This window comes from Rhinatrema bivittatum, chromosome 4, assembly GCF_901001135.1.
Source record: "Rhinatrema bivittatum chromosome 4, aRhiBiv1.1, whole genome shotgun sequence".
In the NCBI taxonomy this organism is placed as follows: domain Eukaryota; kingdom Metazoa; phylum Chordata; class Amphibia; order Gymnophiona; family Rhinatrematidae; genus Rhinatrema; species Rhinatrema bivittatum.
Genome location: NC_042618.1, coordinates 445,035,411 through 445,062,372, shown reverse-complemented (window position 1 = coordinate 445,062,372; position 26,962 = coordinate 445,035,411). Strand labels below are relative to the sequence as shown.

General features: G+C 42.4%; 1 protein-coding gene across 1 annotated transcript in view; it reads left to right on the top strand.

The window, feature by feature from the left end:
• Nucleotides 1-26,962, top strand: part of PLEKHG7 (pleckstrin homology and RhoGEF domain containing G7) — an 80,367-nt gene that overhangs the window by 47,279 nt on the left and 6,126 nt on the right. Inside the window, exons 11-15 of the mRNA XM_029601633.1 lie at nucleotides 3,095-3,269; nucleotides 7,552-7,667; nucleotides 9,977-10,070; nucleotides 10,839-10,918; nucleotides 14,842-14,995. Coding sequence (XP_029457493.1) covers nucleotides 3,095-3,269; nucleotides 7,552-7,667; nucleotides 9,977-10,070; nucleotides 10,839-10,918; nucleotides 14,842-14,995 — 619 coding nt within the window. The remainder of the gene's footprint in view (nucleotides 1-3,094; nucleotides 3,270-7,551; nucleotides 7,668-9,976; nucleotides 10,071-10,838; nucleotides 10,919-14,841; nucleotides 14,996-26,962) is intronic.

Below are 26,962 nucleotides of genomic sequence, written 5' to 3'. Positions count from 1 at the left end.
GTGGAGTTCTTTGAGGGTAGGTGTGATGTGGGAGGATTTTTTGTTGTTGGTGATGATTCTGGCGGCGGCATTTTGTAGAACTTGGAGGGGTCTGATGTGGATTTCTGGTAGGCCGATGAGAAGGGAGTTGCAGTAGTCGAGTTTTGAGAGGATAATTGATTGAAGGACTGTTCGGAAGTCGTGCGCTTGGAGAAGGGGTTTAAGTTTTTTCAGGGTTTGGAGTTTGAAGAATCCATCCTTAATTGTATTGGAGATGTGTCGTTTAAAGTTGAGTTGGCTGTCAATTGTTACTCCTAGGTTTCTTGTGGATGGAGTGAGTGAGATTTGTGAGATCTGTGGCACTTTCGTGTTGATTGAGGTTCCTGGGTGGTTGGAGGGGGTGCACTTGAGGGGAGAAGAGGGACGGTCATCGTGGATGTGAAGGATTTCTGTTTTGGCTTGGTTGAGGCATAGTGATAGTTGGGATAGTAATTGGGATAGATTTGAGCTGAGGTTGTTCCATTTTTCCATGGTGAGTTGGATGGACTTGTTTATGGGGAGAAGTATTTGTATGTCGTCTGCATAGACGAAGTAGGTGAGGTTTGCATCTGAAAGGTATTTGCATAGTGGGAGGAGGTAAATGTTAAAGAGGGTTGAGGAAAGGGAAGAACCTTGTGGGACCCCATGAGTGAGGGGCACTTGAGAGGATTCGGATGAGTTTGTCTTGACGATGTAGGATCTGTTTGAGAGGTAGGATTTGAACCATTTGATTGTGGTGTCTTGAAGACCAATTTCTTTAAGTCTGGCGAGGAGTGTTCTGTGATTGATGGTGTCAAAGGCGGCTGAAATGTCAAGGAGTATCAGGAGGAACGATTTGCCTTTGTCACGGCCTCTGAGGATGGTATCAGTGAGGGAGAGGAGGAGGGTTTCAGTGCTGAGGAATTTTCTGAAACCGTGCTGTGCTGGCTGAAGAACATTATGGGTTTCAAGGTGGTCTGTAAGTTGATTGTTGACTGTTTTTTCTATGATTTTTGCTAGGAATGGGAGGTTAGAGACTGGTCTGTAGTTTGCTGGGTCTGATTTGTTGAGTTGAGGTTTTTTGATGATTGGTTTGATGATGGCATTTTTGAGTTTTTCTGGGAAGATTCCTTGTTCGAGGGATAAGTTGATGATGTAGGTTATTGGTTTGACAATGATCTCTCTGATGAGTTTTAGGGTTTTGACGGGGATGGGGTCTAATGGGTGGGATGCAGGGTTGGTTTTTTTGATGATGGGTTCGATTTCTGTAGAAGCAACAGGTGCGAATTGTGACCATATGTGAATGGGGGGGTGGGTGGCAGTGGGGTCATTGTGGGTTTGGGGAATCTTGGCAATAATGTTGTCGACTTTGTCCTTGAAGAATTGAGCTAGTTTTTCGCTGGAGATGTTGCTGGAGTTAGGCGTTGTGTCATTTTGGATGGGGTAGGTTAAATCTTTGACATAGGCCCTATCTACAACCCTATCTACAACCCCCCCTATCTTTATTCTAAAAGTTACTCCTGCCTCCAGCAAGCGTAACTCGCTCGCGCCATTTCCCGACCCGGGGGCTGTTCCGGAGGCCTCAGCTGCGCCCCCGGAATGCCCCTGGGACGGCCCCACGCCCCCAGGAACGCCCCGATCGTCGCACCGCGCACCCGACACGCCCCCCTAGCGTGCGCCGCTGAGCCTATGCAAAATAGGCTCAGCGCATGCAGGGTTTTTTTTAAGAGGGTTACGCGTGTACCTTATGAGCGTAACCCTTTTAAAATCCGGCCCTTGGCTTTAAAGATCGATGACTAAAGTGCTCAAATTAAAAAAAAAGTGATGGGAGGAACAGTCATTTTATTCTAGCCCGTGAAGAGGCCTTTACACACCGCGTGTTTCGAATCTTCATCGGGGCAATGAGTCCAAACTATTAGAAAAAAAAGACGTGCGGCTCGATGCACACAAGGTGCACAATTGTGCACCCCCAGCGCACACACTTGTGCGCCCGATTTTATAACTTGAGCGCGCAAGTTATAAAATCAGGGGTCGGCGCGCGCAAGGGGGTGCACAATTGTGCACCTTGTGTGCGCCGAGCCATGCTGCCTTCCCCTGTTCCCTCCCAGGCCACTTCGAAATCAGATCAGCCTGGAAGGGAACTTCCCTTCCCCCTAACCTAACCTACCCCCCCCCAAAAAAAAAAATTGTTATCTAACCTTTTGCACCTGCCTGGAGGCAGGCGCAGGTTGCGCACCAGCAGCCTGCTGGAAAGTTATTCTCCAACACCGCCGCAAATGGCAGCTGTGTCGGAGGCCTCTGGCCCTGCCCACAGACCGCCCCTTTTTGCAAGCCCCGGGACTTATACGTGTCCTGGGGCTTTAGGCCCGGCACGCAAAGGACTTTTAAAATCCGGCTCATTATAACCAAAAACTCAGTCAATTGCTTTTCTTTCTTCCTGCAAACAGCAACGGGCTGTTATTCATGAAGTGAATTTTAAAAGCAGCAAATCCAGGAGATGCGCGCGTGACTAGGACGTGTGCGGGCCACGCAGATTTTAAGAGGCCCACAGCCATGCATGAATTTCCTGGTACATGCATTGGAAAGGATTTCACAAAAAGAGGCAGGTAGGGGCCAGGGTCTGGGCAGGCTGTGGGCGGGCCAGGACAGCGCCATTAAGTCTGAGTAATGCACAAGTGCGCTGGGACCAATGACCACGAAAGTTGCTGCTGCTATGGACTGTGGGCTAGTAATAAAATTTAAAAAAAATTAGATTAGTCAGCAGGGTTTTAGGGGTTGGGGCTAGTAGGGTAAAAGGGAGGCAGGTTAGGTAGGAGGTTTAGGAAGTCCTTTACAGGGGCGAACTGAGAGAGAAATAGGCCCTAATGCATCTACTAAAATCCCCCACTTAATGCGTGTGAGATGGCATTTACGCATCAATATAAAATTGTGCGGGTAGGGGATTTTATAACATGCGTGCATATACGCACACTTTATAAAATTGGCACATCTGTGTACGCTTGCCGGCAAACCTGCGCCTGTGCGTGACTCGTAAAATCTACCTTTAAGAGAACAGATGGGAATCTGGCAGTAACCAGTTCTCCTTTGTATTTAGTAGTGGTGTGAACATCACGAGCGATGTAAAAGGTTACATCTGTCCGATCTGCTGGTGGCACCTTTGCACCGATTTACACGCTACCCTTTACTTCTTAAGAACATCTGGAAAAGAAGCACTGAAGCCACAGAGAAGATTGCAGTCTATTCGATCAAAGAAAAGGTGGATACCTCTATACGTAAGTGTAAAACAAAGTTTGTAAGACTCGTGCACAGGTAAACTAATGGTGCAGCTCCCCTTAAAAGCTAGCTAACAAGTGAGTTTGATTTATTTGGCTTCTTTCCGGAAAATTATCAGTAGATTTGGATTGACATTTTATTTAGGTAAGCTATATTCAAATCTGCCTGCCACTGGGACAAAATCCTGTTGAGTCTATTGAGAAATGAAATCAATGCCTGTCATTTCAAATTGTGATCAATAGATTGCAAATATAAAGCCTTTGATAAATTATCTAATTTGCCCTCTCTATTCATTCCTAGAGTCTGTTGACTTAAAGTAATTATGCATGCTACAGTGGTATCAACTTTAGATTACCGAAATTCATTAGACATTGGTCTTCCTGTGCTGGTGCCACTGAATATACCCCACTATCTTAAAAGAGCTGAGCAACTTTATCCAGCTAACTTCGGACTGTCCTATGGCATGACCAGAGTTAGGCGGATAAGTTATCCAGATAACTTAACTCATCCTAAAATGCCCCCAGAACACCTCCAGTTTATCAAGCAAAGTTTTATCTAGCTAACTACTTAGCCGGATAACTTGGAGGCAATCAGTCAATGGGAATTTTCAGATCTGGCCATTTGTGTGGCTATTTCTGAACTTAGCCAGACAAATGGCATTGAATATCAGCCCTATTAGGTACAAGAAACAAAAAGAAGGAAACAACCTTTTCTCATAAATACATACAAAAAACTGCAAAGAGAGAAGACAAATATGTATACAAATGATTTCCCACAATATTTTAATCAATGTGCAACTTAAATTCATACAAATTATTCACCAGTTTATACAAAAGAGAAAATGTAATATACATATATAAATATCAACATTGGACTGTATCATTTAGAATTCAAAAAGTTAAAAACACAGTCCACAATCACTCTCCTTCATACTAAACCACGCACACACATTAAAAAGTCAATGGACACAGGTCTTGTGCATAAATCCAAATACAATAGACAAAATTCTTCTTGTTTATAAAATGCATGTGATATCCAAAAATCAATGGAAATGCATCCTTCATGTCATTCCCATGTCTGAGAGCATCTTCACAACAAGTCACTCTTCACTGTTATAGCATAAGGTTCCCGACAAAGAATTCTTTGTTTCACCCCACAAATTGGGGGCTTCCTCAGGGGAAGTTAATAACACTTTCCCATTCTATAATCAACATATATATAAATTATAATTAATACTACAGGAATTACCTAAAAACCCCAAAATTCAAAAACCATAAAAACCCTCTCTCACATGATCTTAAGTACTAATTCAGAAAAATGAAAAATTTAATATCTCTCTCTCCACCTTAAATCTTCCAATATATATTGTTGTAAATCATAATCGGACTTCACATCCTCTCGCATTACTAGATCAATACAGTCCAACTGGTAAACTGAAACCATAACAAAAAAAATTCAAACAAAAAATGTACTCACATGAGTCTAATATATTATACATCATTAAATAACAAAAGAAATATATCACAAAATCAAAGCTACCCAAACAAAAAAGCAAAGGTACATGGAGGGTGTTCATACCTGGCTACTTCCAAACACCGAAAGCTTCAGATGGTGTCACCGGTTCAACGTCCTGTGACATACAAAGTGATGGAGAGGGTATTCTATAGGCAAAACGCCTTTCCTCTTGTCTTAGTATAAGATAATGATACCCTAATTACCTTATAAAAAAGCCAACCATTCTACTTGATTATTTAAGCCGTGGGGGTGAGATGAATGCCAGGAAAAAATAAAACGTTGTTCTAAAGACAAAGCAGTTTTTGTGTTATATCACCACCTCTAGGCAACTGAACCCGGCAGATGACAAAAAAATATTTAAATCCTCTCCAGAGTGGGACATAAGTGACCAATGTTCCACTAAGGGGGCAATCTCTTTACCTAATCTAATACAGCTTTTATGTTCAATTATCCTCAATCTCATCATCGTTTTGGTTTGTCCTATGTATATGAGATTAGATGGATATAGAATAGCATATAAAATGGCTACTGCACAGCATGTGAAACGATCAGGCAAAATATAAGAATACTTAAGATTTGGGGTGAGTAAAGGATTGGATACTATAGACAAGCACCACAACTCAATTGCCCCTTACCCGTCTCACCTGGTGAGACATGTTGGCGTTGGTTCAGATAAGATTGTAAGTTTCTGCACCTCTTCACAGAAAAAATGGGCGTTTTTGAAGATTTAAATAAAATGACACGATAGGCCAATGTTGTAGAATGATATTCTTTATAGCAGACATTTTAGTAGAATATGGAATTGAGCAGACGACCCGAGTTAGGGGTTCCTTCACTGCTTTGATTAGTAGATTATCCCTATTAGCATAAAGGACTCTTTTATAAGCTTTTAAATTTATTTATTTATTTATTTAGAGATTTTTATATACCGCAGTACGTAAGGATATACATCACCGCGGTTTACATTTAACAAAACTTAGCAACAGGCTTTACAATTGACATTATTAATAAGTATTAATTAGAATTAATTACAAATAACAGGATTGATGGAAAAACAGGCTGTACAGACCGTGGACCAAAAAAAAACTACAGAGCGGGAATACCCACACACTAAAATCTACTAATAAGATTCTGAGATTGAACTTTATATTCACCCACAGTAGCACATAAATGACAATATCTCAAAAATTACCCAATCGGAATATTGTCCCTCAAACCTAGAGGATGAAAGCTGGAGTTGTGTAATAATGTATTCTTGTCTGTAGGTTTCCAATACACTGTAGTAAACATTTTACCTTCCTGTTTATATCCTCGAATATCAAGGAAAACCACCATCTCATCATGACAGGTAGTTGTAAAAGAAAAATTAGGGTCCACAGTGTTAATCCATGAAATAAAATCATGTAGTATGTCAATTTGTCCAATCCAAATCCAGAACAAATCATCAATGTATTTTTTCTAAAAGGTAATATTCTTAAAATACATGGATGAATATATAAACTTCCTTTCAAATTGATCCACATACAGACACTACTGTAGGGGCCATGGGAGAACCCATAGAGATATCCTTAACCTGTAAAAAAAAATAAAAATAAAATAATTGAGATTTATACACAAAATAATTACGGGTCAAAGTAATCTCAGCAAGACATACAATAAAAATCCATCTTTGCGATGTCATATCAATATTCTCAAGGGACTCTTGAATAATACCCAAAGCCGCCTCTTGTGGGATGTTAGTATAGAAAGAGGCTATATCAGCCATATCCAATAAACCTGTAGAATCTATGCTAGGGACCTCTACCAACTGGTTGATAAAATCAGTAGAGTCCCGTATGTAAGATTTTATCTATGGGATCAAAGGTTGTAAAATGTGGTTAATGAATTTAGCCAAAGGTTAAAAAATTGAACCAATTCCAGAAACTATAAGCTGCCCCCGGGGGGGTTCCCTGAAGATTTGTGGACTTTTGGGAGGATATAAAAATATGGAATACTGGGATGTCCTTACTAGCCTGATCAAGTAATATTTTAACATCTTTAACTAGATCTAGAGTAGGATCACCATCCATTTCCAAATAGTATATCATGTCATATTCTAACTGGGAAAAAACTTGTCATAATTATTGGTGTCCATAAGAACTACTTCTCCTCCTTTATCAGCTGGCACAACTACCACTGAAGAATCATCCCTAAGAGATGTAATGGCTGAGTGTTCATTTCTAGTTAGATTGTACTGTAAAAACTCCAGTTGTTTTTCTAACACAAAGTAAGGTCCTTCAAGACCAAAGTCTGAAGTGCCTGTATAAGAGTGTCAGGTGGTATCGGGGGTATCCACTTGGATGGTTTACAGAGGGTGGATTTTAGTTGTCTCTCTAAACTAGAACAAAAAAAAAAAAAAAGAGATATATGCAGATGCCTGAAAAATTTAAATAACTCAACACGTGTATCAAAAGAGTCATGTCTGTTAGTGGGAACAAAAGAAAAACCTTTATTCAGAACCCTCACCATATCACAAGTTAATGATTTGGAGCACAAATTGAAGACCACCTGAAGTAGGAAAGAAGCCAGAGAGCCTGGGAGTCTCCCACAGGATCTGCAAGACTCAGGTTATCTGCTGAAGTCTGTAAGGTTGCATAACTTGTGAAAATAAGGAGGCACTTGACTAATCAAGCCATTGCCGGACCAGAGCACTAGTGATGGCTGAAAATCAAATCATTTTTGAAAATGGTGTCAGAACATGACCTATTGGCATTTTCTGTATTTCAGGTGAACTTGAAGGAAAAGTGAAATGGCTGGACAAGTCTCAAAAATTTAAACAACTTCAAGAGATTATTGTTTGGCCTCCACTTTGGAAGCGAGATAAACGATTCTTCATTCCAGAGGTAGAGAAATGCAAGTTTTCATCATCTCTCTTCTCAGGAATTTCTCACTCCGAGGAGAGAAGCAGTGTCGTTACAGAGGCTGACAGGTCGAGACATGGAGCACCCACATACACCCTAAGGATGGGCGGTGGTTTCATGACATTTTCAAAAGGAAATGACAGGAAAAAAATCCTCAAACAAAATTCCTTTTTCTGTCATTTGACGTTACATGATTTGCAAGTATGGACTAAAAAGAAAAATCTGAAATGAAAAAACAAAGGGCCAGATTTTGTAAACTACGCGCGGGCATAGATTTGTGTGCACAACCCAGCGCACACAAATCTACGCCCGATTTTATAATATGCACACGCAGCCGCACGCATGTTATAAAATCTGGGGTCGGCGCACACAAGGGGGTGCGCATGCGCCGAGCCCTAGGGGAGCCCCCGATGGCTTTCCCCCGATGGCTTTCCCCCGATGGCTTTCTCTGAAATCGGAGCGGCCTCGAAGGGAACTTTCCTTCAGCCCCCCCCACCTTCCCCTCCCTCCCCCTATCTATCCCCCCCAACCTTTGTTTTATTATTTATGCCTGCCTCTGGGCCGAGTGGCGGCACGCGATCCCCGGGCCCAGCGGCGAGGCCTCTGGCCATGCCCATTGTTTCAAGCCCCGGGACATACATGCGTCCCGGGGCTTGCTCGGCGCGCGCAGGAGGAGTTTTAAAGGGTTACGCGTGTAACCCTTTTAAAATCCGCACCAAAATGATTTTTTTTTTTTTGTATCATACCCCAGATAGGCTTTGTATGTCTGAGAAAGGAGGAACCTGATTAAATGAATGCACTACAGTGACCAGAGACCTTTGATGAAGGGACTTCATAATTGAGCAAACCAATACTTTTGACAGAGTATATTGCTGCCATATAAAAAATGTAGCCAATATATTCCACCTCTGCTTAATTTGAACATGTGAAATCAATGAGCTGGGCAGAAGAGAATTAACAACAACAAAAGATGCAAATCTGAAAAAAAAACAAAAAACCCCAAAACCCCGACATCTTTGCTCTGTGTAGATCAGTAATTCTCATACCATTTCCTTCATTTGTGCCTGTGGACTATTGGTTTGGCCAAAGGAGTTACAGCAGCCCAGGAATTTTCAGCCTTACACACATACCATGGCAGATCAAGGCTACTTACAAAAAAAATAAAAAATCAGTTAGGTTGTCAGGATATCCCTAATGAATATGCATAAAATCAGTTCGCATGCAGAGGCAAAGTTAGATCTCAGACGCCCTGAAACACTGATTTTGTGCCGCCCCTCACCCCAACTTTCAGAATTGCAACCTTGGTTCCATCTCCCAGCTGTAGCAGCAGTCCTCACAGGGAACTGAGTGTGGGGTCTAAGCCTGTGATCACAGGCCTTATCCCCCACATGAAAGCCCAGAGAGGGTGGGGCCTGCATTTACATCCTGCGTAATCACTGTGGGAGCCAGAAGCAGAAGTCTGGGTAGAGGAACAGCAGCAGCGGGCAGGACAGGACGTTGCCATCTTAGGCACAGGCTTAGCAGGCCTATGAATAAATCCAGGCCTGTTTGAATGGACTGCATCTAATATACACAAACAGTTCTCTTATTGTAACCCACTGTGAACAAGGAGTAGACAGGATATACATTTTTTAGATACATACATACGCATAAGCAATATCTTGAAAACCCAACTGGTCTGAGGTCAGGTTTGACCACCATTACCTTACAATACATTTCTCGGTTAAGTCCCAATCAGTCCTTCTCAGAGTTGAGTGAACACAAGTCATTGACTAATTAATGTCCTCTCTTCTACAAGGCATAGCTGTGTAAACAATGGTATACAAGGGTAAAGCACAAGAGAAAATACCATGGGCTCAATGTCTCAAGATAGTCATCCATTCATGTTTTAGTGTCTTTTTGAATTAGAAATCAAAACAGAATGCAACATATTTTTTAACGTCATTTTTAAATGACAGCACACCCCTATGCACTTCTTTGGCTGCAGACTTTTGCAGAATAGAAGTTGTGCTGGACATTCCCACGGCAGGGGTTGCTTTGCAATTCTCTGAATGGTGAGTAGTTCCTTTAGTCATCAGAACACAGGTTTCCTTGTCACTGAGTCATGTCACCGCTCCATACATTAGGAAGGCAGTCCCCAACTATTACAGAGTTTACAGAGGAAAGTCACTGCACCATTAATGAACATAAATGTTTGCCATATTTGCTTGTGAGAAGGTGGCAAATATTCCACTTAACCCTCAGCTTCTTCCCACTAATTTACAAAACATTTCTCTCATTTATCTTACAAGTACTGGAAACACCTTTTAAAGGAAAATATTGCAGAAAATGTTTTATCGTCCACCAACAGACACCTGCTGCATGAAGGAAGATTAACCCTTGCAGGTCAGTGTTATTCAGTTCACCACCATTATGACACATGGGGTGGCTTTTGCAGTCTTAGCGTAGAGCATGTAACATACTATATTGGTGTTCATTTTTACTGTCTCAGGATATATATATATATTGTGGGTGGAAAACAACTTTATTGGTAGCTCCCTGGGATGTGCATTCATTTGACATCAAATAGGAAATGTTACCAAAATTTCCCATTTCATTCCTATTTGTTTTAAAATGAAACGCAGGAAAACCAAATATAACGTGTATTTTAAAAAAACAAAATAAGGCCGTCACCGCTGCTAAAAAAACAAAACAAAACAAAAAACTGAACTCCTGCAACCCACTCCAGCAGTCCCTCTTCCCCTCTCGTTTCTTGACACTTTCTTAATGAGGGAGAAGTGATCCCCCGTCACTCCCGCAGCGGTTACAAACAGCACTGGCAGACCAAGGGCTGTTTTTATTTTTCTCATACAAAATGGCAGTGACCAAGTCAGCCTGGTACCAATTTATATGGCAAACATTAAGAATGGTGGACCAGCCTTGCGGTGCCAACAGCCTTTGTAATAAGTGCAACGATAGGGCAGGAGCAACCAAGGCTCAGTCCTGTCCCTTGGTGGTGGTCTGAAGAAACAAAAGGGCAAGGGGCTGGGGGCAAATGAAAATGATGCGAGAACAAAAAAAAAAAATTGTGCACTACCCCTATGAAGAGTAGAAAAAGTAAATAGGGAACATTTAAACCTACTCATGTTGCTTTGTTTTTCCCTTTTTTCACAGAAAGCACAAGACTACTTGATGTCTATCTCTTTCTGTTTGATGACTTCCTGTTAATTACAAAAATTAAGCGTAATAAAAAGGTAATTATGTGCAGTCAGCATTTAGAATATTTGCTGAATGGACTTTGTTACTTGGGGGCTTGAAAATAATTCTGACAATACATAGGATGTATTTAGTGCTGGGATAGGCGACTGTGTCCTCTTGTGGATTAACTGGTTGAACAATAAGCAAATAAGACTAAATGGTCCTTTTTTCCCCCCCCCAATGGGGAAAAATGAATAGTGAAGTACCCCAGGGATCTGTACTGGGATCAGTGTCTCCAACAATGATCTGGAAAAAGGAACAAGGAGTGAAGTGATTGAATATTTTGTGTTTTTTGCAAATGCAAAGTTATTAAAACACAAACAGAGAAATTGCAGGAGGACCTTGCTACACTGGCCCTCTAAACGGCAGATGAAATTTAATGCACACAAGTACAAACATGTTGGGAAAACAATCCATACTGGGAGTTACCACCCTGGACATTACATTGAAAGCAACAGCTCAATGTGCAGCAGCTATGGAGAAAAACACAAATATGTTAGGAATTATTCAGGAAGGAACAGGAAACTATAATGATGATCTATATCAGTTCATGGTGCGACCATACCTCGAGTAATGTGTGCAATGCTGGCTGTCATCTCCAAACAGATATAGCAGAACTAGGAAAGGTACAGAGGAGGATAGCAGAAATGTGGATGCAAGAGAATGTGGTGAAAGCTATTAGTGTAGCTACATTTAAAAATGGAGGAAAGGTCCATAAACCATTATTAAAGGTGGCGGTGCAGAAATCCACTGCTTATCCCTGGGATAAGTAGCTTGGAATCTATCTAGCCCTTGGGATCCTGCCAGGTACTTGTGACCTGGATTGGCCACTGTTGGAAACAGGATACCGGGCTTGATGGACCCTTGATCTAACCCAGTAGAGAAGTCATGTTCTTATGAGGAAAGGCTAAAAAGGGTAGGGCTGTTCAGTTTGGAGAAGAGATGACAGAAGGGATATGACAGAGGTTTAAAATCACAAGTAGTGTAGAACTAGTTAATAATGAATAGCTATTATTTACCCTTACAGGTAAGAGTGTTATCTAGCTCTAGTACTAACCAGCAGCAGCTTTAAAACCGGCTTTAGAAAGTACTCTATCAGTCAATTCACAATTTATGGAATTTGTTGCCAGAGGACATGGTCCTGCAGCAACAAACAGTATGGCTGGGTTTAAAAAAGGTTTTGATGAGTTTCTGGAGCACAGGTCCATTAACAATTAGCCAGCAGGGATGGGGATTGCTACCTCTTACATCTGGGAATGAGCAACAGGGAAAGGATCTTCCCATTAAGATCTACTGGGTAGTTGCTAGTTCCCCATATTAACCACTGTCTGAGAGAGGATGCTGGGCTCAATGGACCATTGGACTGACCCAGCATTGCACTTGTGTTCTTAAACCTGCAGCATGCCCCACCTATAATCACAACTGAATGTCTGGAGATATTTGGCCCATGGCATTTTTTTAAATTGTGCTGCAAGAAAAATGTTTGGATGGACTTGATACAGTGAAGAATTCTTCCTTCACATAATTGTAGGACCCCTCTCAGTTTTGGCAAATGAATGTTACAAAGTCCATGCTCTCCCATTTTTAGAAACAGCTGGCCTTATTTAAAAAGAACTTTTCCCACAATCCTTGCCAACAGGAAAAATGTTTAGTGTGAAGGACAAGCTGAAGCTACCTAAACTACAGTTAAGGGCCTCAGATTTGAAATATGAAACAATCAGTAAATTTAAAGTTTTACTTTTTGTTTTTGGTAATGCTATGGGGCTTCTTAAATTTGACAGTTTACATTAGGGGGGGTCTCAACCTAGTCCTCAAGACACACCTACCTAGTCAAGTATTCAGAATATCCACAATGAACATGCATGAAAAATTTGCATGCACTGCTTCCATTGTATGCAAATCTCTTATGCATATTCATTATGGAGATCCTGAAAATCTGACAGGCTAGATGTGTCCTAAGGACTGGGTTGAGAATCCCTGGTTTAGGGCCTCAGCATGCCTTAATTTGGCCCTAGATTAACCACCTAGTGGTTAGAGCAGCAAACTGAGAACTAGGGAGGTCCAGCGTTCAAATCCTGCTGACGCTCCTTCTGATGTTGGACAAGCCACTTCACTTTCCTTTGCCTCAGGTACAAAAAATTAGTTTGCAAGTCCTCTCTGGGACAGGGAAATACCTCCTAGATCCAAAATGCAACTTAGCTTGAGTTTGGATTTTGAAAGGCAAATAAATCTAAAATAAAATACAGATTAGACCCAATGTTTTTGTAGAGTTAGATGGCTACTGTCGAAAACAGTGCTGGCAGAAAGAATTACAAAATTGACTCTTTGAAACATTTCAATTGCAAGGATTACAACTGATGAATGAGCTTTTCAAATCAGTAGCTTAGTATTTAGAACTGAGCTAAGTAGAGGGTTGGATCTACCTCTTTGGTACCCCTAGGAAGCATTCTGGTGAAATGGGTGCCTCCATGTGGCAGCCCTCTCTCTCTCTCTCTCTCTCTCTCTCTCTCAAGCATTGCTAAGCCTGAGGAACAGCTCCCTGTTGGACCCACCCACTTAAAGTCATAGGAATGCGGCACAGGCAGTTTTACAGTATTCAGAATGGAATTGGCCTGCCCCAGCTCCTTTAAGGGGGTGACTCTAATAGGTCACTGCTACTCTGGCTGAGCAATGCTTACAGCTAAGATAGAGGAGACACCCTTTTCAATCCAGCATCCCTCTGCAGCTGCATGTACTGCCTAGTGGAAAATCAAGACTTGTCTAGAAGTTCTGGGTCACAAGTTCATGACTTTCCTCTGCCATAGACCAAGTCACATTATGTCCCTTATGCCTTCTAGGTTCCAGTTAAAAACAAGGCATCTGGCCTTTCTGGTTAAATATTTCATGGTTAATTATTATATATAGCACAATCCACATTAAAATCGATGAGTACCCACCCATATCTGTTCACCATGGTGCTAGTCTCCAGCCTTAACAAAAGATCATATAAACTCTGAACCTAGGAGCTCTGCAACTATGAAAGGAGAAAAGCCTCTTAAAACGTTTCAGAATTCTACTGTAGTCCCTCTCAGATTAGGTTATCTTTTCTCAAGTTTCATACAAAACAAACTCATATTCTTGGGGAACTTAGTTGAAAAGAGAAACCAAATTCTATTGATCTTTCGTGATGGTATAAATCAGAATGCCAGGAGAGCATGCATCTGGCGCAGATGGGTTATATGCAACAACTCTTCATAATGTAAGCACAGAGGGGGATTATAATTGGCAGCAGTATATTTTTTTTTCTTAAGAATAAACACACTGTTTAAATGTTTTATATACCATTATTCCACGTGAAGTTCACAAGATCATAAAGGTTTACATAAAACATTCATAGATAAAATTGGAATGAAAGGTAAACACATTAAACAAAGGATTATTAATGACAAGTGATTCCAGAGGGTTGTTTTTCAGAACATCTTATTTATCAATTAAGTAATCTGAACGCTAAGGCTATGTTCAGTTGTTGGCATTTTTAAAGAGCCAAGTTTTCAGGTCATGCTTGAAATTCTAGCCCACATTACCTTTATATCACATAGCACTTTTTAAAAATACACCTATTTTCTGGAACAAAGATGATGGTATAGTGCAAGAGCTTTCAAAATCTCGCAGGTCCCTTCAAGAACATTTTTAAAGGAGGAACAGCAAAATATGTTATCACACCCCAAGACTCCAGTTTTTTTTCCAGGACCAATACAGCTATTAGATCTGCACTAGGGCAGAAAATATATATAAAGTTCTGGAGTGATAAGCATGTTTGTTTCAATGTATTTCATGGCTGTAGAGATGCAAAGGGGATCAGCATGCATACAGAGGTGCTGTTTGAAGTCTACTACTTGTGCCAGCTGTGTAAGTCCATTTGCTCTCTCCATTATTGCAGAAATTGGGAGGCTCGGAAGTGGGGCTTGCCTGTCCCTCACTTTCACCTGCACTGCAGTCTTTGGTCAAAGAAGGTGGCTTTTGCAAAGTCATAGATCAGCCCATCCCTCTTGATCGACTGATGCTCAAAAACATCGATCCACTTCACGTGACAGGTAGAACTGCAAAGATGCACCCGATCTTCTCGTAACACTAGTTTCACACAGTTGCTTTGGTTCTGCATGGCCGCGACTTACAGACCTTTGAAACTAATGGATTTTCCCCCCAATCTTTTATTTTAGTTACATTGAAGAAATTGTCCCTTTCCAACACTTACTAGGACAGTTGTGCTCATAAGTTTACATACCCCTGCCAGAATTTGTAAATGGGTAGCATTTTAAGAAAACACGAGCAATCAGACAAAAAACATTTTTAATGTGCTTTAAATTATTATGCATCACAGAATAATACAATCATTAAACAAACCATAGCAATAGCAATGGAGTGGAGGAGTAGCCTAATGGTTAGAGCGGTGGGCTATGAACCAGGAGACCAGAGTTCAAGTCCTGCTGTTGCTCCTTGTGACTGTGGGCAAGTCACTTTACCCTCCATTGTCTCAGGTACAAAAACTTACGGGTGATACAGTAAAGTCTCCTGTGCACACAATTCACTATTTGGCAGCCGCTGACAGCCACGGGCTCGGAAACCGGACACCAGCAAAATTGAGCACCCGGTTTTTGACCAGACAGCCGCGGGCCGACTTCAAATTTTTTTACTTTTGGAAACTTTTGGGACCTCCGACTTAATATCGCCATGGAGGATGCACTTTCCCGGTGCCTGAAGAAATTAGTGCCTACCTTTGGGTAGGCGCTAATTTCTGAAAGCAAAATGTGCGGCTTGCCCTACCTAACCCCCTCCCCCTACCTTTGTCGGCAAAGTTACGCCAGCCTGCAGCCCCGCTCCGTCCTCCGGTCCCGGGGACTGGTCCGGAGGCCTCGACCACGCCCCCAGGCTGGCACCACGCCCCCAGACACACCCCCAAAATGCCACATCATTTCAGGAACACCCCCGGACACGCCCCCCTCCCGCCCCTTTTCGAAAGCCCCGGGACTTACGCGCGTCCCGGGGCTTTACGCACGCCGGCCTTTTAAAATCCACCCCATTTTGTTTTCTGAATCGCGCGGGAATACCTAATAACGCCATCAACATGCATTTGCATGTTGCGGGCGCTATTAGGTTCGGGGGGTTGGATGCACGTTTTTGGCCCCTTACTGAATAAGGGGTAACGCTAGCGAGTCAAAAACACGTGTCTAATAGAGGGTTAACAGTGCGCTCTGTTGGAGTGCACTGTACTGTATCGGCCTGTTAGATTGTAAGCCCTCTGGGGATAGGGAAATACCTACAAGTACCTGAATGTAATCCACTTTGAAGTGCTGAAAAAAGTGTGAAAAGTGGAATATAAATCGAAATAAAATCGTCCTGTTCAGAAGACTGCATACCCTTTAGTTCTTAATGTATTGTTTTGCCCCCTTTTGCATCAATGACATCTTGCAGTCTTTTGGGATAGTGGTGAATGAGGCCCTTTATTTTCTCATACAGGAAAGCTGCTCATTCCTCTTGGCAAAAAGCCTCCACATCCCGTAAATTCTTTGTCTAGCATGAACTGCATATTTGAGTTCTCCCCAAAATGACTTAATATTGAGGTCAGGAGACTGTGATGTTACTCCAGAACCTTCACTTTCTTCTTTTGTAGCCACTGAAGGATCAACTTGGCCTTATGTTTTGGATCATTGTTAAGTTGGAAAGTTCAAGTGCACCCCAGGCACAGCTTCCCAGCTCATCAATGCAGAATCTTTCCGCCAATATTTTCTGATAAGATGCTGTATTCATCCTGCCTTCAATTTTGACTAAATTCCCTGTGCCAGGTAGCTCCCCCCCACCAAGACAGCAGAAATCCACCTCCATGCTTCATCGTAGAGATGGTGTGCTTTTCTTCATCGTGCTTATGACCATAAAGTTCAATTTTGGTCTCATCATTCCAAATTATTTTATTCCAGAAGGTTTGAGGCTTCTCTAGGTGCTGTTTGTCATATTATAAGCAGGCTGTTTTGTGGCATTGGTGCAGCAATAGCTTTTTTCTGGCAACACTACATTGGAACCCATTTTTGTTCAAGTATCTCCTTATTGTGCATGCTGAAACACCCACATCACTGGCTCAGAGAAGCCTGTAATGCAGTAGAAGTTGCTTGTGGGTTTATCTTCGCATCCTGTCAAATTTTTATGGCAGTTGTGTCTTAAATTAACAGAACCCATAATTTTCCACTTTTTGATTATGGGTTGAACAGTACTGATTGGCATTTTCAAATCTTTGGCTATCTTTTTATAACCTTGTCCTGATTTATAAAGTTGGACTACTGTTGCTCGCAAATTCTTTGACAGTTCTTTTGCTTTCACCATGTTTCAGTAACTACCAAAATCAGTGCAACCCTGGATGAAATGCAGAAAGGTTTCTCAAGAAAATCTATTTATACACACATACACTAATTACAATCAATAAGGCACAGGTATGGATATTTACCCTTCATTGTTATCTGAACCTGCATTTGTCAACTTGAATGTATACTCTCAGCCCAAACATTCAAGGCTATACAAACCTTTGAACAGTACCATTTTATTATTTCCCTTATTGCTATGGTTTGTTTAATGAGTTTGTGCTGCATAATAGTAATTTGAGTCATTAAAAAACAAGTTGTGTTTTGTCATATCAATCATGTTTCCCTAAAATGCTACACATCTTACAACTTCTGCCAGGGGTATGTAAACTTATAAGCACAACTGTAGATGCTAGAACATCTCAGCTAAGCTTTATCTGTTGGATTTAATGGTTCTGTTAGCATAGTGTACAAAAGTGCTAGTTTTCTTTTAACTAATTCCACTTATGCAAAACCAACTTCCATTCAATGTTGTGTACATTTCTGCTTACCATAACTTTAAATTTGTTTTCTAATCCCTTACTCCTTCTCCTCCTGGTCCGTTTGTTTTCTTCCTTGAAGTTTAGACAACACACCTATCACCATCTGCTCTTGCTTTCCCCATATGTACTGTGCTTTCTTGTAAAAAAAACTTATTTGCAAATGACAGGCAACCTACAGCTAAATTTTAAATCCCGTGCATGTGGGGAAAACGGGGATTATGCACGCATTTTAGAAGAGGCCCAGCTGCATGCGTAACCCCTGTTACATACACAAGAGCCAGGCCTCTATCAAGGGGCAGTCCTGGGGGTGGAGCTAGAAGCTGCCAGTACAGCAGCCATTTGCCGCTGTGCCAGGGGACCACCTGCCAGCACGTGCAAATTATGCCAGCTCAGGTACAAGGTCCAAAATAAAGAAAATTACAAAAGGTAGGACCTTCAAAGGGGTCAGGGGAGGGGAGAGAGGGGGGGGGGGGGGGAGGAAAGTTCCCTCCCATTCCGCTCCTTAATTGGAGCAGACTGGGAAGGAACTGGCGGAGGCCCGATCTAGTCTCTGTGCGTAAATGGGGGAAGGCTACCGCCCTGTGCGCGCCGGCCCAGATTTTATAACAAGCACGTGCCAGGTAGCGTGCGCACATGGATGCATGCACATATTTTTTTAAAAATCTACCCAATAGTTTGATAAGGAGATTCAAAAAGGAAGCAATAGTCAAAATAAGCTGTTTGAGGTATCTGGGCAGCACTGCTATTTTCAGGAGTACATTGAGGTTTAGTTGAGATAAAGATACATAAGGAGAAAGCTTCATTAACAATTTAAAAGACAACTCACCACATTTTTTAAAACTTAACTTTCACTGCAATTATTTTTAATACTTATTTTCTTGTGATATGTGATACTTACATTAATACACTCCTCATCATGGGTTAAGCCATAAAGTTGAATTTGTTTGCAGCTATGGTGACGCCCAGTGGCTACTCACATTAATATTGTGTCCACGTATGCAAAAAAGCTTTATTGAAAGCAGGTTAACTACAGAAGAAAGCAAACCTTCAAAAGCTATTTCAGGTTGTGAAAGAACAAGACTGTTCGCTTAAGGCTAAATGTGTCAGTCTAACTTACTCCTGGCCTATGAGGAGCATGTGTGCTCCTGTGAAGATAAGATGCAGACAATTCTGGGAACTTTCAAAATGATGAGTCCTAGGTTCACCAAATGAATCTCCCTGTAAAGCTTGATTCAGATGCCTTTCTGGATACTTCAATATGGGAGGGTAATATGGTACCAGGAAAGCCATTCACTCAGTTCTACGTTACCTGTCCCCTGCCTTTGATATCCTTGATCATGGAATGCTTTTAACCCATTGATGGACATTGGGTTATTTTATTTTTTTTTTGCTAGGGAGAACTCAGTATGTGTGTGAGGAAAAATAATCAGAAGCAAGCACATCAGAAAGGTTGCAGTGTGCCACACAAGAGTATATTACTGCTAGTTCTCTTTAATGGCTCCTTTGCCACAGATATGGCATTAAATGCCATCCAACTGATTACCTGTATTGACAGCAATCAGACGGATATAATAGCAAACAAATCTATGCTTGGATGCAGTCTCCAAAGGGCCGGATGACTATAAGAGGTGTACACAGACTTTTTTTTTCTCTATATTTTTTATTCCATTTGTTTTGGGAGGGGCGGTGTTCATTTATTTAAAACAAAAATACAAATTAAAAAAGTGTAAGATTGAAATGAAAGGAAAAAAAGTTGGCCCTGTCACAGAAAAAAAATTGTTTCATGTCAAACGCACGCCCATAAATTGAAAGTTAATCCAGGGGAATTGAAAGCTTTGTGGATTAGGAGGAAGCAGCTACTCTTTATACCACACCTTGTATCAGGTTCAGTTTAAATATCACCGTTACTAGCCTTAGAGTGATATTGGACTCCAACCTGTAACTTTGGAAGTATTCTCAGTTGTATGTTTACCAGATTCAACAGCTTAGGCTCTACTTAAGACAGGAGTGATCTGCCTACAATAATATATTATTTGGTTACTAATAGAATTGATAACTGCAATTCTTTATACCATGGGTTACCAGCTTCCAATTTTAGATACCTCCAATTCATTCAGAATACAACAGAGAGGCTGAGACCAGATTACTCCAATTTTACGACAAACTGGCTTCCAGCCAAAACCAGAGTGGAATGTAAAGTGCTTACCATGGTTTTTAAACCAAGCCTGAGTATTTCATTGACCATTGTATATGTTGTCAAGGGTATTAAGATCTGCCCTGGCTGTTCTAGACTGCATAACCAGAAAAGCATTATTTAGTTTTGTGCTGTCAATTTGGAATGTCATTCCTTATGACGTGCAGGTTGAGAACTATCACCTGAGACTCAGAAAGAAGACAAAAGCTTGGCTGAGTGTGCCTGGATATTTGTTTACATCCATACTTTTAAAATACAGGTTTAGAAATACTGCAGGAGCATGGGATTTGAGCTTGCTGTACAGAGGGATTTAAATTGAGTTTGAGAATTTGTTTATAAGTTTTTTCTATATGTGAAACTTATTGTACCCTGTTTTGATGCATATGGGAAAGGCAGTACCTGCTTGTTTATTTCATGTATCTACACTGCCTTACGACAGTTTCACCAAACCTACTTTAGAAAAATATTTAATAGCCCTGACAAGAGAATTCTAACAGAAATAAAGCTATAGTAGACTAAGTCAAGCATTTCATACACAATTCCTGGAGGGCAAGGAAGATATCAAACCTATGAGATGACAAATTTTTCAATTTCATGCTACCAGTAAGAAAATTACATCCATAAAATAGCAGTACTTCTAATTGAAATGGATTCTACTACAGGGCAGCTAAAAGTATTGGTATTCTTCCTCTACAAGATGACCATTCCAGTGAGGCAGCTCACTAACGCAAAACAAGAGTGGCCAACTCCAGTCATCAAGAGCCTCAACCAGACCTGGTTTTCAGGATATCCATAATGAATATGCATGTTTGTATGCATGGAGACCACACACACATCTCTTATGCATATTCATTGTGGATACCCTGAAAACCAGACCCGTTTATGGCTCCCGAGGACCAGAGTTGGCCACCCCTGCCCTAAAATATCTGATCTAGGATCTTAAACAGCAATTCTTTATTATTCTATCCTGTTTGCAGGAGCATACCGACAGCAGCACATTTCCCTAACAACTTTAAAAAGGCATACTCTGTTTTGAAATATATAGAAGTTCCAAATGCTTTCTTTGTGCCTCGCATGCTGCTTGGTCTACTTCACAAGTATGTGGACAGATGAACAGCTACACACGAGGATGGATACAGTCGGCTTAAAACGTGTTCTTCCACTCTCACAAAGAGCATGCAGAAGAACATAGCACTACATAGCAGGCACCCATCCTAGCACAAACCAGAATGGATTAACTGAATTTTTTCCTGTTGCAATATGCCACCTGAGACAGAAAATTATAGTTCAAAAAAGAAGCTAGATAAGCTTCAGATGTTTGCAGAATTCCAAAGGTTGTATTTTATGCCTAGAGCAGTGTTTCCCAACTCTCTCCTGGGGCAACCTAACCTGGATTGCATCAGTGAATATGCATAAAATTGATTTGCATATCTTGGGGCTCCAATGCATACAAATATCATGCATATTTATTATGTCATTCTAAAAACTCAACTGGTTAGGTTTGCCTTCGAAAGAGGGTTGGGAAATAATATCCTAAAGGAACATTTACCATATATAATATTGTGATGCCCTTGGAGCGGTCTAAGACAGGAGAAGGTCAGAGAACAGACCAGGCTGGAGTCTGTTCTGCTTTTCAACAGTTTAAATTACAAAAAGTTCAGCAAGACGGAATCAAAATGGCTGCTTACCTCAGCAGACTTCCAAAAGAGCATAGCACTCCAATTACAGCTTCCTTCTTCTCCCTGGGGCCTCTCTCTAACTCTCTCAGGGCCTCACCTTTGTATCCCTTACCTCAGGGAAATGCCCCCACCCAAGGATCCCTTTCCTGTCTTTCTTAAGATGGACCGGGCCAGATAGCCAGAGCCGGTCCATTAAGGCAGTCTGAGGCTCTCTGTCATATACTCTATCACATTCCCTCCCCCTCAGCTCAATCTTCCTTGGTTGAGCGCCTGCCTGTATAAGGGAGACTTCTCTAGAAAGGAAGTCTGTATTTAGATTCGCCTTCCCTGCTCTGTGTTGGACTTTAAAATCAAATGATTGGAGTGCCAGAAACCACCTCATTACTTGTCAATTGGACTCTCTATTCTGAGCAACCCAGACAAGGGGTTGATCTGTTACCAGCGTGAACTGGCGGCCCAGTAGGTAATAATGAAAAGCCTCCAAGGCCCATTTGACAGCTAAGGTCTCTTTCTCTATCGTTGAGTAGAGTCTCTCTCAGGGTAGTAGCTTCCTGCTAATGAAGGCTACAGGGGTGTTCTTAGTCTCCTTTTCTCTTATGTGAGGACGGCTCCTTGCCCCACCTCTGATGCATCTGTCTGTACTATAAAGGCTTGGTAAGGGTTCCGAGCATATGTCTTTCTTTAAACCCTGGAAGGCTTCCTCCACCTCTGCAGACTATCTAACCTTCTCTGGAGCTTTCTTTTGTAATAGGCATGTGAGGGGCTCCGCGTTTTCTGAAATGTTTGGTATGAACCGTTGATCGTAACTGATGAGGCCTAAAAAGGCTCTCAACTTACTCTGAGTGTGGGACTGGGACTTGGGTAATTGCTTCTATTTTCTGTGTCTGTGGGTGGACTTTCCCTCTCCCAAGGGAGTATCCCAGATATTGTACTTCTTGACCCCCTAATTTACATTTCTTGGGGTTGGCTGTCAATCCAGCCTTTCGTAGACTTGTAAGTACGGCCTGTAATTGCCTTAGGTGTGTCTCCTAGTCTCCACTGTAAATGACTATGTCATCAAGATAGGCCGCTGCATAACCCTGATGTGGACATAGTAAGCGGTCTACCAGGCATTGGAAGGTAGCTGGAGCCCCATGAAGTCCAAACGGCAGGACCATAAACTGGAAATGTCCCTTTGTTGTTGAAAAAGCCGTCTTCTCCTTCACAGTTTGCACCAGGGGAACTTGCTAGTACCCCTTTGTCAAAGCAAGCGTGAAGATAAACTGGGCAGTTCCCAAGCATTCAATAAGTTCATCCACATGAGGCATCGGGTATGCGTCCAGCTTCGAAGCCTCATTGACCTTCCGGAAGTCAATACAGAACCGGATACTACCATCCAGTTTACGTACCATTACAATAGGCGAGGACCAATCACTATTGGATTCCTCTATTACTCCAAGTCGAAGCATTTCTTTCACCTCAGCTTCTACCACCTGCCTCCTGGCTTCAGGAATCCGGTAGGACCGTTGTTTAACTATTATCATGACAAGCTAAGTGAGTTCTCCCGGGCACAGTCGAGAAGACATCTTTATTCCGAGTCACTACTTTATCCCGGTCCACATTCTGAATTGTGGAAAGTTGGTCCCTATATGTGATCATCTGGGGCTCGGAAGTTTGTGAAACGTCTGGACCAAAGTCTTCTTCTTGGACCAGACTGCAAGTCGGAGCAACCCATTTTTTTTAGTAGATTCACGTGGAAGATCTGGGCCTTCTTCCGTCTGTCAGGTTGGGCCACTTTATAATCCACTGGGCCCATCTTCTCCAACACCTCATACGGACCTTGCCAACGGGACAGCAATTTACTTTCAGACATCGGTAGTAGCACTAGTATGTGGTCTCCTGGCTGGTTATATTGCCAGGCTTGGGTAGCCTGGGCCTTTTCCAGGCATAGTCTGGCAGCCTCTCCTGCCCTCCCCAGTCGGTCCTGCATCTGGATCACATAGTCGGCCAAATTCTGTCCAGAATTGGGTTCCTCCTCCCAGGTCTCTCGTAGTACATTCAGGATTCCCTGTGGCCTTCTACCATACAATAATTCGAACGGGGAAAACCTGGTCAAACTTTGAGGGACCTCTCAAGTGGCGAACAAAATGTATGGCAAGAGTAAGTCCCAATTCTTGCCATCTTCCGCAATGAACTTCCTCAATATATGTTTGAGAGTTTTGTTAAAACTCTCCACGAGCCCATCAGATTGTGGCTGGTAAACTGATGTCCACAGGGATTTTACCTGCAATAATGTGCAAACTTGTTTCATCACTTTAGAGACAAAATGGGTCCCTTGGTCGGTTAATATCTCTTTGGGTAACCCCACCCGGGAAATCACCTCCACCAAGGCTGTGGCTATTGTTTGAGTCTTCATATCTCATAGGGGAATAGCTTCTGGATATCCGGTTGCATAATCGAGAATGGCCAGGATATATTTATTTCCGCGGCTAGACCTCTCTAAGGGGCCTACTAAGACCATAGCGACCCTTTCAAAAGGTGTCGCTATAATTGGCATAGGCACTAGGGGAGCTACGTGCATTGCTGCCAGTCTGGTCAGCTGACCGGTAGGGCAGGACTGACAATAGTCCTGAACGTGTCGATACAAGCCAGGCCAATAGAACTGGGCTAAAATCTTCTCTCATGTTTTCTCTTCCCCTAGGTAGCCCCCCAAAAGGCACTCGGGAGGGGAGAACATCCAGAAACTGTTCTGCCAGGACAGTCTCTGCAACTTCAACTCCCCTTTTATTATCGGGTTCTAGCCACCGCCAGCACCAGTCCTTTAATTTCTGAGCCAGAACCCGGGGTGTCTCTCCTGGTGTAAAGGTTAAGCCCCGGAAACTTTTCCGATAAGATTCCTTAGACAGTCCCAGTCTATCGAGTACAGCAGCCCTGACCTCCTGATAGTCTTGGGCTTGCTGGTTGTCAAGGGCCCGGTATGCGGCCTGTGCCTCACCGGTTAAATGTGGGGCTACTCTCATGGCCCACTGGGACCTAGGCCAGGCCATGGCCTCCGCCACCCTTTCAAAGGTGACTAGGAATGCTTCCGGGTCATCTTGGGGCCCCCATCTTTGTCAGCCGAATTTCCAGTGTTGGAGGGGTTGGACTGTTCCGTTCCGGTGTGTACCCCATCGGTACCTGGCGCTGGAATCCTTTGTAGTAATTGAATGGATAAGATGCCAAATGTCCGTTTAGAATCTTTATTTTGGCGACTCGCTCATCAAATAAAAAAGCCCCACTCAGGCCGAGTTTCACCCATGCAATGGGGCTGCCTCAGGGGCTGTTGTGTATGTATGATTGTTTATTTCATACCATTGGGTTTATCAGAAAGTTTAGAGTTAGGCTAGCGAAGTTGTGCCGGTCTCTCTCTAAAGCTGAGAAAAGAAGCATAAGAACATAAGAAAATGCCATACTGGGTCAGACCAAGGGTCCATCAAGCCCAGCATCCTGTTTCCAACAGTGGCCAATCCAGGCCACAAGAACCTGGCAAGCACCCAAAAACCAAGTCCATTCCACGCAACCATTGCTAATGGCAGTGGCCATTCTCTAAGTGAACTTAATAGCAGGTAATGGACTTCTCCTCCAAGAACTTATCCAATCCTTTTTTAAACACAGCTATACTTACTGCACGAACCACATTCTCTGGCAACAAATTCCAGAGTTTAATTGTGCATTGAGTAAAAAAGAACTTTCTCCGATTAGTTTTAAATGTGCCCCATGCTAACTTCATGGAGTGTCCCCTAGTCTTTCTACTATCCGAAAGAGTAAATAACCGATTCACATCTACCCGTTCTAGACCTCTCATGATTTTAAACACCTCTATCATATCCCCCCTCAGTCGTCTCTTCTCCAAGCTGAAAAGTCCTAACCTCTTTAGTCTTTCCTCATAGGGGAGTTGTTCCATTCCCCTTATCATTTTGGTAGCCCTTCTCTGTACCTTCTCCATCGCAATTATATCTTTTTTGAGATGCGGCGACCAGAATTGTACACAGTATTCAAGGTGCGGTCTCACCATGGAGCGATACAGAGGCATTATGACATTTTCCGTTGTATTCATCATTCCTTTTCTAATAATTCCCAACATTCTGTTTGCTTTTTGACTGCCGCAGCACACTGAACCGACGATTTCAATGTGTTATCCACTATGACACCTAGATCTCTTTCTTGGGTTGTAGCACCTAATATGGAACCCAACATCGTGTAATTATAGCATGGGTTATTTTTCCCTATATGCATCACCTTGCACTTATCCACATTAAATTTCATCTGCCATTTGGATGCCCAATTTTCCAGTCTCACAAGGTCTTCCTGCAATTTATCACAATCTGCTTGTGATTTAATTACTCTGAACAATTTTGTGTCATCTGCAAATTTGATTATCTCACGCATCCTCTCCAAACTGCTGTAATTCAAGGGTATGCGCACAGAAGTTGGTGACTCAGGGCTGCTCTAAACGTTTAGAAGGAGACCGGTACGTTGCTCGAATGCAGCCCTGAGTCACCAACTTCTGTGCGCATACCCTTGAATCACAGCAGTTTGGAGAGGAATGCAATGTTTTTAAAGGCTTCTTTTCTCAGCTTTAGAGAGAGACCGGCACAACTTTGCTAGCCTTACTCTAAACTTTCTGATAAATCCGATGGTATGAAATAAACAATCATACATACACAACAGGCCCTGAGGCAGCCCCATTGCGTGGGTGAAACTCTGCCTGAGTCGGGCTTTTTTATTTGATGAGCGAGTCTCCAAAATAAAGATTCTAAACGGACATTTGGCATCTTATCCATTGTGTTGCCCCCACGGCTTTTTTTAGATCACCTACCCTCTTGCTTTATCAACCCTTCGTAGTAATTGGCCATTAAGCTGTGCTTGGGCTTCCAGGTGTTGCTGCAATTGTTGCAGTAGCTGCTAGTGCTGTGCATACTGGGTCTGAGCGCCTGCCCAGAGCTGCTGTTGTCCTTCCACCAGGGCTTCAGTAGCTGCTCCATTTCTCAGGGAGGTTCCTGCAGAGGCTATTCTGAGCTCCTGCCCCTTCAAAACTGGAAACCTTTCCCCTTCTTCCAAACAAAAGAAAAGCCTGCTTCATCAGCTCTAACTCACTTCTTCTCTTCCCTCCCTCTGGTGGAGCTTCTCTCCTTAGCCGGTACCAACAAACAACAAAAAAAATCCTGTGTGGCTACCATTGCAGCCAGGGCCCCCCCCCCCCCAAAAAAATTTTTTTTTTGGCTAGTGAGGGTCCCTGACTGTGACGCTTAGAACAGGTAATCCCGCTTCTGCCACC